This window comes from Alternaria incomplexa (genome assembly GCF_024043165.1).
Source record: "Alternaria incomplexa strain BMP 0042 chromosome Unknown scaffold_5, whole genome shotgun sequence".
Lineage (NCBI taxonomy): Eukaryota > Fungi > Ascomycota > Dothideomycetes > Pleosporales > Pleosporaceae > Alternaria > Alternaria incomplexa.
In genome coordinates this window covers 1,478,335-1,489,942 of record NW_026249854.1, presented here as the reverse complement: position 1 = coordinate 1,489,942, position 11,608 = coordinate 1,478,335, and the positions used below count along the sequence as shown (strand labels likewise).

Below are 11,608 nucleotides of genomic sequence, written 5' to 3'. Positions count from 1 at the left end.
TGTCTGAGATACCGGCAGGAGCACCAGCTCATTCGACACCAACTAACATCGTGAGACCTGGCAAAACCAATCGTAAACTCTTGCAACAGATTTGAATACAAGTCGCTACGATTTTCATGTCACGTATCACCCCACAACCCGCCAAGCTCCTTTAGTCTTACGTGCATGGCCTGCATCTCTTCCACATCACAGCTACGTGACTCGACACCCCTACCCCACCGGTCTTCGTAACACATCACTCTACTCTTATACAAACAACCACTGCCAAGATGACAGAATCCAAACCCCTCGTCTTCTACGACATCTCCTCCCCAATCCAGCCCCGCTCCTACGCACCCAACCCCTCCAAGGCCCGCCTCGCCCTAAGCTTCAAGGGCGTACCTTTCAAAACAACCTGGGTCGATCTCCTCGACATCTCCACCGTCCGCAAGGGACTGAATTGCCCAGCCACACGTAAGCTAGACGATGGATCCGACTTCCACACCCTACCCATGCTGCAAGATCCGTCCGCAGACAAGGTCATCGGAGACAGTTTCGACATCGCCAACTATCTCGAAGACACGTTTCCGGACTCTGGTGGCTGTTTGTTTCCTGAAGAGTCAACTCACACTGGACTTGACTACGAGAGTCCGAACAAAGACACCATGTTCTACGCTCCCCTCACATTGAACGAAGGGGCCAAACACAAGGCGTATGCAAAGTTCAACACCCACGTTGACGCTACGTTCTCTGCTCATATAGTGCTTGTTGCTCAGTATATGCCTTTCAACCCTGAGACGGCAGACGCCGTCAAGGCACAGATGAGCAAACGTGCTCACTTGGATTCCTGGGACAGTATCTGCATTCAAGGCGAGGCTAGGGAGCAGCTCAAAGTAGCATTCAAGGCGGCGCTGAAGTCGCTGGCAGATCTATTCATGGTTCATGAAGAGGGGCCGTTCTTGGAGGGTGAGACGGCGAACTACGCGGATCTCATTGTGGGTGGATGGGTGAACATGATGGCTTCTTGTATGCCTGCTGAAGAATGGGATGATTTTAGGATGTGGCATGGAGGTGTGTTTGGAAGGTTGCATGATGCGTTGCAGGAGAAGTACTTTGTGTGCGTATAGTGAACCTTTCTTGAGGAGCGATAGTCGTTGCAGCATTTGATGGGATATATGACGCGAAGTACAGGGGTAATACAATGAAAGAAGCGCTGTTATCATGGCGACGAATAGTACGTGAACATGTCGGGTACTTCAACGTTTTGGTTCCCACCATGACAGACTCAAGCATCCTACTCAAGAACGATATTCTGTCGCCGAAGATCCATCATTAGAGCTTCCCCATGCATCACCCCGTATACAAACGATTCTCCGACAAGACGATAACGGCCATTAGGCAAAGGCCGCAGCACAAAGGGAAGACCACCGCGATACAGCACCCAGACCTCGTCGCCTACACGCAGCGACCTCGCTCCAGTGCCCATGAACCCTCCGCGTGTTTTGAAAAGTCTTCGTTGGCGGCCTGCGCTTTGATCAAGCTCGTGCTGTAGCTGCGCAAGCCCGATTGGCGAATATGTACCATTGAACATACTCTCCACCACGGCAACTAAGCGCTTAGAATACGATTCGAAGCTGTACGGCGAGTCCGGTGGTTCGAGCTCAAGGAGTTTGCGCCAATCTGGGTATACAGACTCTGTCAATGGCGAATGATGGGGTTGGAAATCGTCAGCGCTTGACCATGGAGTCAAGCGATGCCTGATCTGGAGGTTGAGGATGTAATCAATGAAGAGTTTGCCTGTTTCTACAGGCGCAGGGTATGTATGGTTGTAGATGTCGGTGGTCAGCGTTCGCCATAGTACTTCGACACGCGATGGTGTCTTGCCAGTTGCACCAGGGTCGGGGTATGACAAGTCAAGCGCAAGGGCCAGGTTCACGATGCTTGCCCATACCGCTGGGGGGTCTTCTGATTCGTCAATAAGCAGAGAGGTCTGGTCAATCTGATCTAATCGATGTCCTTGGACCGGGAGAAGTCCTTTTTTCATGCTTTCTACATCCGGACGCCAGACGCGATTCCCAGCAGCATGCCAGTATGCCGGACCACGATAGCGAAGTGGGTAAGGTTGAAGCGGCACGCTCAAGTCGGGTACCCAGGATGGCAACCCTGATATCCGTCTCTGTGAAGCATCTTCCACGTGTGACAACCACGAAAGGTTCTTGTAAGACGACATGAGCACCGCTGTAGTTTGGGTGAAGACCTCCTGTACACTGAGATTGTAATCCGGCGTAAGCGCGTTAGGCTGCGTACGAAATGGAGACATACCCCGGTTGGCCAGGCCGAGAAATGCGTACACCTTGTCCCTGGGATCTGAAGACTCTGAAAAGCGGTGCTTGTCGAGCAGGTTCCGAAAAGACGGTTGTTTGGTCGCTTGACCGTCGTCTCTGATCAGTGAAGATGCGAATAGCCGGGTATCATTGAGATATAGAGGGCTGATGCCGACAGCTAGCTTCGACTTGAGAATTTGCTTGTAGATGCCAGGATGTTTCCGCAGCTCTTTGACATGCTTTAGTTTGTCTGCATGGAGATGATGATACCACCTCGTGAGCTTGACAAAAGACAGCGTTTTGGATAGAATTTCCCAAGGAAAGACCTTGTTACCACAAACTACCAGAGCCGATTTGCCAAGTGCGATCTCTTGAACGACCTGATGATATCAGTCGTCGGCTGTGCATGTAGCTATTCGTTGCAAACTCACCCAAGCCCTCTTGAACCATGGGCGGTTGATGAGGACTGTGAAGCCTAGCCAGTTGTAGAAGGTGAGACCAGTAGAGGATACTAGCTGACTCTCTTCGGGATTGTAGAAGGATGTGTAAGGTACTAGCGGCCAGTGTTTCTCGGGAATAGCCGCTATCTTCCGCATGGTAGTGACAGCATCCAGCGTGTACTGATCCTCTTTGCCTAGCCAGACAACAACTCCATCGGCCTTCTTGAAAACATCACCCATACGGGCAACCTGAGCATTCCTCTCATCAATGTCTGTTTGATTCATGCACAAAAGGTCTATCCAGTAGTAGGTCGGGGTTTTGGGCATGTGTGGCATGTTGATAGCGTTGCTGAGCATTTGCAGTGCATCTCGAAGGTTACTGGTGACCTTGAGAAGGCAGCCATCGCATATGATGGTGTGCTGGCGGGTCGAGTCTACTTCGTCGTTCGATGCAGGTTTCGTTCCTACTTCATAGTGTCGCGATGTTCCTGATATGGAACTGGCTCGCGGACTACCCCATGTGTATGACAGAGCTTTGAAGGAAGGCGCATCTGCAAGCTCAGTAACCTTCAACGAGCAGCGAATGATACCGTTGCTTGTCACTGGTAGGAGCTCCAATAGGCGTATACAGGTAGGCGATGGCAGGCACTCATACTGGTAGCGTTTGCGGTTGCTGAACACAGGCAGCCGCGCATTTCGAATGACGCGAGCATGGCGCACGAAGTTTCGCAGCCTCATGAGTGGATCGAGTAGCGTCAGGGCGCACAGGCGCGTACTGCGTCATTTTGGATAATGACGCGCGGGGTCGCGATGTGGGGAATGGTGTGCGTCATTGGCCCATTCGCGCTCAGTCAGCCAGCCTCGCTTGAACGCGGCCTTGTCGGCAAGCCTAACCAGCAGGCACGGTGCATGCACATCATCCAAGTTTCAAAATGTCTGGAGGCCTGATCGGATGTCAACCAGATTAGTGATGGACACTATAGTTAGCTTGCGACAATTTCATACAGTAGCAAATACACCAGGCTGTAGAACGATCACCAATGGTGTGGTATCGGTACAGATTGACCTCTATGCCGTCCTCCAAGAGAAATGGATGTGCCAAGCCTGGGAAGTGTGAACTCTTGGGGCGCCAAAGACCATCGAGGAATGCATAAACGCGGACATATAGGTGGTTCTCATTATTGCATGGGCATTCCGCTTCGGGATGTTCTGTACAACCTCTGTAGTCTTACCGTCGCAGTCCAGCCATTCGAGCAATCATCGTCAGATAAGATCATTCACCTTTACCGGAAAGTGCTGTTGCTTGCTTGGCTGAAGCAATTGTAGACGGACGTCACGACTTCCGCCATGCAAGACACGCCATAGCGCCGCAATCCTTGCCGGTTCACAGCCGGTACTATGACCCCAAGAGTCTATATGTGACAATAACGGCACAAGGTACGGTAATATTGCACAAAGCATGCGACATGGTTGTCATCCATTCCAAGGGTTATCGAAACTCTGTCTTATGATTGTCCAAGAATAGGTCGCATGTGATTGAGAACATTAGAAGGCGCTCGTGTTTGATGTTGAGAGGCATGAATTTCATCTCAGTTTACGTGGTGAGATTGCGCTACTAGATTGCGAATTGTTGGCATACGGGGATTGGCCATTGCAGTACTCTAGCAGTAAGGTGTTGCGTCAATGTGATAGTCTGGGGGAATTGCAGACTCAGTACGGAATCTGTTGGGTCTGATCTGTCGTGCCTCTATATCACTGGTCAGTCGGTACAAAGGCGGTTCAACGACCGGTGAGGTTGAATGCACAACATCGTATGTGGGTACCATTGGCGAAATGCATACCTGTATGCTAGCAAAGGGCGCATGCAGCCAGGTTGATTGCAATGAAGGCGGGAATGGCGGGAAACGAGGGACAGGATGCGACATCGATGATCAACACACATGATAACAAGGTTGATGGGCAATGCGCTAGTTGACGGGACACAACCGCGGTGCGAGGCTTGTCTGTATGGGCCCGATGCCGACGCCGACGGGTAGTGATCTTGACAGGCAGGTTACACTCGCACTAACGGCTCAAAAGAGTGCTTCATTTGTCCTCGTCCCTATTCTGAAGGTACCAACGTGGCCTAACTCCGTCACACCCGCTGTCAGTAACATAGCTGTCAAAATGCCGTCCCTCATCGCTTCTGCGGGTGCCCATGGTGACTGCAAGTAACCCACGTTCTCGGAGCGTCTGCCGTATGACCCTTGTAGTGAGTACAAAGGAAGGGCTTGCTACAAGGCTCTTTGCTGCCGTGAGACACTAGTTTTGTCACTCGGGTGGGGAAAATCGCTGTTGTGTGACCCCGAAATTGTATGCATGCATGCCGTGTGTTAAGGTCCATTATGGACAGATGAAATGCTGTGCTCGAATGAATCCCATCCACCGTTGGCGGTGAAAAATGCCGATGCGGAATGTCACATCGCCATTTCGTTGCTGAGGCTGGCTGGCTGTACATGTAATGTATGTAGCGCATGCAATTATACATACAATCGCTCTTTACGCGGAGCGACTTCCAGAGCTCTAAACGAGGAACGTCCAGAAGCTTGGATAGACAAACTCATCTTCGAAGATGCGCCTGACCTGCTCCAGCACGAAAGACTCCACCTTCCCGACGTTCTTGAGGACCTGCTTTCCACTGCCCTGGCCACCTATCTCGCTTTCGACTTTGATGTTTTCCAGCAGACCTCCGATCTTGGGTCGTTGCACAGGCCGCGGGTTTTGGCCTTGTGCGTCTGTTTGAAGGCCGTTGAAGCCGGTCTCGCCGCCGACTAGAGCATCTGCGTCATCTGGTGACAAGAAACAGAAATGGGCCCGCTTTTTTATGTATGCCAATATCGCAACACCGTCAAAGGTGAGTCCGGTGATGTTTAGCTTAAGAGGAATGCCGACAAAGCTTGGCATCGGGTAATCCAACAGGATTTCCGCTGTCAGTGACATTTTGATGTCGCCAGAGTATTGCACATGTGTCACAACTTGTATGTCATCAGGACTCTTCTCACGCATGCGGTGAGGAGACGCAGACGGTGTCCGCGCATAGCTATGCTGAGAAGTACCGTCGTCTGATCCGGCAAAGGACGGCCTCTTTCCCTCGTCCTGTTGGTGCCTTGAGGAAGGCCTTGAACTTGGATCTGGGTGAGATTGCGGTGTGAGGGTTAGCGAGTTCATGGACGCTGCGTTCCGCAGACGCATATTTGTTGGCGTAGTTGGCCGACCGTGAGGGTTCTCAAGCCAATTATGCAATTGGGCACCAGCTACAGCAGCAAGAGGCGTGGTAGCGCCGGAGAGACCTGCACTCAAAGGTAGATGGAAGTAGTTCATATTGGAGGTGCCACCAGGGATGCCTGGCGTGAGTGCTCCATGAAAGAATGGGCTGCCTAGTTCGTTGGGAGCCAATGACGCGCGTTTCGTGGATGGCCGAGGAAGAGGTTGAAAAGGGCGTAACCTGGTCTGAATGGGAGTGTGTTCCTCCAAGTCTACCTCTCGGCCTCGTTCCCTAGAATGGCTATCCCTTCGTGAACGACTGGGTGGGTTGCTGGAGTCGCGTGACTTGGCGTCATGCTGCGTGTCGCCTTCCTCTGGCCCGTCCCCTTGTTCGTCTGGGTAGTCCTCATCATCCTCGTAAAAGTCAGGTAGTGGGTCGCATATGTCTTTAATCTCAATCTCCGGGGGTACGCTGCCGAAGTCGAATGAGTGCACGTGAACTGAGCGGATGAAGCGTGGCAGCGTCACCTGCTGAAACCGGTCGTGGATGAAGGCGCGTATTGTCTCAGCACGCGCGGAGCCCTCTGCACCGCCTGTGATGGTGTCCCAGTTGATATCAATCGACATGGCTGCGGAGTGGAGGTTGGGGTTGTCGACAGAACATTGAAACTCGCGGCTGCCGAGGCCGAATGAGGAAGCGACTACCGGGCCGAGCGCACAAACGACGCCGAGCCGTCGAACCACTCATCATCCTGACAACGAAGTCATCGCTTGCGCATCTCATTTCTTCACGAAACGTGCGGGTGTGATGAGCTATTCGCGTCTGCATCAACACCCTGTCACTCCTCCGACCCCGAGCCGACTAGACTCAACACTTCATAGCGAGACCCGCTGCCGGTGTTGTCTCAAGTTGGCACAGGATGCGACTGCACTCGAGCGAAGGTCGTCTAATTGATGAAGCGAAAGGAGCCGCTTTGCGTCGCTGCACGTACTAGTACAAGCGCCTTGCTGCAGATCGACCATGTGATGTCTCGCGGAATCAAGAGCAAGGGATAGAGTGGTAGTCACAAGGGTCGGCACTGGTACATGCAAAACACCCACCACAGGGGATTAAATTAGACTGAAGATGCCAATTCAGAGGGGCCACGGCGCTCTCGAGTGTCGATTCAATCAACCATACTAGCTTCAACAGCGTGGCGAGAAAAGCCTGATGGGGCCGGTGCACAATCACACGCATGACAAAGGACGCTATTGCTGCGTCTATGTGGCTCAGTCTTCGGTTGAACCGTCAAGATGGTCAGGCTGAATGCCTTCTAGAAGACGCGTTACCCGGTTGGTTGCAGATGACCAGTGCGGAGCTTGACGCATATCAGGTGCCAATATACAAGAGTCTCGGTTATTTGGCGATCTGGATACATGTCTGCACAGGCCGCGGCTTTGCTGTTGGTCACATGAAAGCACTGCACTCACTTGGACTGGGTTTACTGCGAGAGTTTTCAGGCGGCCATGGAGGCTGAGATACATGTGGCAGCATGGCTGGGAGAGACGCCTCTAAGCTTACGGCGTTGAACATGCTACGGCCCGTCCCTCAGCATGATCGGAGGTGTAATAAGACAGCCATATTTTGAGCATCATACGACGGCGACGCTCCTGTTCCCAGGTTGAGACTTGTGCCCGGTGCACATGCTAGCATGTGCTGCATGACAAGACTGGAGCTTGATTGATGGCATCCTATCACGGGCTTAGAATAGACGGTGCCTTGACCACGTCGTCTCGTTTACCTGGGTATTAGTGCAGGGCTGGTATACAAGGGAGTCAGACCCAATATACAGAGCAAATAGGCGGCTCGCGTGATTGGCGCAGCTCGCCGACGTGGTTCGAGAGCTACATGAAATGTGATTGATGGCATCGCAGAGGCCGTAAGCCAGGGCGATTGGCGAAAAACGGCATTGCATATGTTCCTCATGCGTGATACTGTACCGCAGATCAGCGCAGATTGATTGGGCCGCGACAGTCTCGAGATCCGCGGAGGCGGCGCAATAGAAGAATGGGCTCAACAGATGAATTATGGCAATCCGAGAGAGGACGAAGTGCCCATCTCGGGTGCCCAGGGTTTGATTGACTTGCTCGTATACTGGCCGTTTCCCCTCGTGTCAACGTCGCGGAGCGCCAGAGACTGCAGACAGAAATATAGTGATAACAATGACAAGATAAGAAGAGAGAACCGGTGCGGTTCGCCGTCGGCGCATGGCGCGACAAGATTAGGAGAGCGTGGTATCCATGTAGTAAGAAAGCTGCCGAGTGGCACGAGTAGGAAAGTGTCTCGCAACACCAGCCTGTATCCAAAACGCCGGACTTGCGGTGCCCACAGTCCAATTAAGAGACAATACCCAAAGAGGACCAATACTTTTTTGAAATCCGTGACGCCGTGAAATGCAGTCCTGGGGCTAGAGCCTCAATGGGGAGCTAGCTGTGTATCAGGGCCAGAGAGTCGCGCGACGGTGAGCTAGGAGAGAGGAGGTGCTTGGAATGCGAGTGCGGAGGCGGGCTCGGTGCGTGCGACTGGCTGGCCGTGATGGGGTATCGTGCGAATAATTTGACGGGAGTACACTATAGGGCGAGGGGGTTAGACACGTGTGACGCGTAGGGTTTGGGGACGGTCGGGCGCACCTGTCTCAATGGTCGCATCTATCACACTTCTCGTCGTGCTTGACGGTCTTGGTGTTGCAGACGCCGCAAGGAGCTGTTCTTGACGTCGCGCATGGCGCCTTCTCAGCAATCTCGTGGCCGCAGCCATATTTGTGTACGACCTTGGTGCACATGTTGGCGGGGGTCGGCGAATGGGGCAGGCGCGGTCGTACGGCGGGGGTAGCGCCTTCTGCAGCGGCGTGGGAGACGAGGAAGGCGGGGTGGCAGCTTGGGGGCGCTGATTGGCTGGCGGACGGGAGCTCTTTCTTCTTGCAGGTGAGGGCGAGACTGCCGTGCGGAGCGCAGCTCAACGGGCTCGCGGGGAAGCAGAGGAGAAGACGGAGTTGAAGCAGGAAGAAGAAAGGAAGACCAAAAAACAAGCGTGACGCGGAGAAGATAGGCGGCCGGCGGAGGTATCAAAGCTTGTTGGCGGGCGTGGGATGGTGCTGGACTGGTCGGGGAGGAGAGCAGAAGAGCAGCAGCAGGGTAGGTCTACTTGGTCGAGCGGGTGAGGAATTGGTCGGAGCGTCCAGAGGGGATGCAGCGGGCAGCGTGGAGAGTTTTATAACTTCGACATGGCAGCGAGCCAGTCTGACGGTACGCTCCAAAGCTCTTAGATTACCTTCGCTCCCGTTTGCAACAAGACGCGACAGTCTTGTACAGCCGTTGGCTCCGTGCGGAAAGGCAAGCACATACATACGCGGAGCTACTAGCCTTGACGCCTAGCTGCAGCCAGCAAGCCAGCATCGCATCAGCCAGGGTGATCCCGCCTCCTTGTCGAGCGCCAGTGCTGTGACCAACACGCCGTGAATGGCCCAATCGCCGTGCCTGGACACCCGACGACCGTTGCTCTCCTCCTTCACCTGCCCAGGGTCTGCACACTTGCGGAGTCAACCCGGCACTTTGCCAGGAAACACCCGCTGCGCCAGCTCCGATGCTCGTCCATTTCCATTCATCTGCGCCTGAGGACCTTGGATACAACGCAAACAGGACATGCAACGCCAGCACTCTCGCGGCGGCAGCAGATTCCCATGGGTGGTCGGATGAGGGCCCCGTGCATCAGACCATACAAGGCTGACTCTCTCGTCTGCATCTTACTCGTACGGTACAACGTGTGCTGTTGATGGACGTTGACCTCCACTACTGCAACAGTCCGTCTGCTACAAGGCTAGTGACAACATTATGCCACACGGATAGCCGCATGCTCGCCTGTGACGCCAATAGTGGATATCGCCAACTGACCTCAGTCGCATTGTCGGCGGCCAGCGCCCGAGTCTGTTTGCGCGTCCTGACTCAGGCCTCGACTCAAGCAGAAGTGGTCGTCGACCAAATAAACGCACCCTGGTTCCTGTCGCGACCGCACATCGCTGGCACATGGCACCCTTGCGAATGCAATTCGACATGATGAAAACACGCCCGGCGCTCTACAGTCCTCGTCATGCGCTGTCGATTCCAGCGCGACGGACACCACGGGTGGAACATTGGAGGCAATAATAAGGGCCGTCCTTGCATAACGTCAACGCAACTCAACGACGTCTACCTTAGGGCGAGGTCAAGTGAAGCGTCTGCTGTCGAGTCTAGTTGTTCGGTGGGCCAAATTTGGACGCAAGCTTTAGCGTAGTGATTGCGACCTACGCCCATGATTCGAGACGAGATGGAAACATCCTCACCTCAGTCGCCTACCCAATTTAGAACCCTGGCACCAAACGAACTGCGGATTGCAAACATCTAGCCGACAGCACGCCCGTCAAATGAGCCACCACGTCAGCGCCGGTATGAAGGCGATCGTGGATGAGCCGGCTTGCGCAGCTGGCCCGTCGCTCACCAGACGTGATGACTGCCCGTCTCCACATCCCGACAACAGTACGAGCAGTCACCTGGAGCGCAGAGCCATCCTACACGAATGGACACGTCCCCTTACGGACCGCGATCGAGATACAGGCGCTACTCGTCGCATGCTGTGTACCTAGCCTGTCAAAAAAATGTGTTGCACAAGCAGTCTCCAACGGGCGACAGGGGTAGTTTTGCGCGCTTCACCCGACGCGGACTAGCGTCACGGCCCGCTCTTACCTGATCGACTTGTGCGACCTGGAGCTCCACAAGTGCAGATGCGCCGTCGGTGATCAAAAAGCAACGCGGACTGTTTCGTTTTGCGAGACGCAGGAATCAAGTCCGCGCGACTGCAGAGCTGGCGCGCAGAAGCAACCTACGTCTTTCTACCTGCAACAATCCTGTAAAGTCTGTTGCCCTCGCCTGGGGGCTATCGCCCACTTGGGCCAGGGTTGTGTTTCGGCAGATCCATCCACGTTTGAGGCACGGAGGCTCGCGGCTGTAAGATTAAGATGTGACTCGTTTTCCCCTTTGTGTGTGGCTTGTCCCACGTCTCCACGCATCACAGCAGCCTCAAGTCACCTGCTCCGGCTGTTGCTCGGCAGTCGACCACACTCGAGAGCTGATCAACGATCAGCATCGTCCGCAGATCAGTGCAGTACAAGGTGGAGATTACGAGAAGAGCCACACCAGTGCCCATGCGAGTGCCGGCCGATTCACGCACAATTCTCAAAGGATCACTTGCGACTCAGCGCCGTTCAGGTCAGCCTGGCGGTAATCTCCAGGATGCGCATCTCGGTTGCGCTTACCACACGCGAAGGCACTAGCTCAGGCCACGCTATGCCACGGTGCGCTTGTGACAGCGGCCCTATCCTTACATTCTTCCGCTGACCACAAAACCGTTGGCAGCTCCTCTCGCTAGCATCACAATCAGGATAGCAATTGCTAAGAGGCACAGCATGCCCCACTCCACCTGTACATATATCATGGCCGCCGCCATGACTAGCACGAAAGCCATGCGTCAACCTCGGCGTACGCCTGATCAGCGACTATGAGAACCGGGGCTGCCCCGCCTCATGACGGACAGGGTGTCTCGTCTACTCT

General features: G+C 54.1%; 2 protein-coding genes across 2 annotated transcripts; one reads left to right on the top strand and one right to left on the bottom strand.

The window, feature by feature from the left end:
* Positions 1–269: 269 nt before the first annotated feature.
* On the top strand, positions 270–1,106 carry J4E90_004411 (uncharacterized protein; the record flags this gene model as incomplete). The annotated part of the gene is made up of 1 exon (XM_051433976.1): positions 270–1,106. One exon carries the CDS (start codon positions 270–272, stop codon positions 1,104–1,106), a length of 837 nt encoding a protein of 278 aa, XP_051292494.1.
* Positions 1,107–5,305: 4,199 nt separating this feature from the next.
* MDM12 (Mitochondrial distribution and morphology protein 12) lies at positions 5,306–6,613 on the bottom strand (the record flags this gene model as incomplete). Its single annotated transcript, XM_051433975.1, has 1 exon — positions 5,306–6,613. The coding sequence occupies one exon, from the start codon at positions 6,611–6,613 to the stop codon at positions 5,306–5,308; it is 1,308 nt and encodes a 435-aa protein (XP_051292493.1).
* Positions 6,614–11,608: the final 4,995 nt, after the last annotated feature.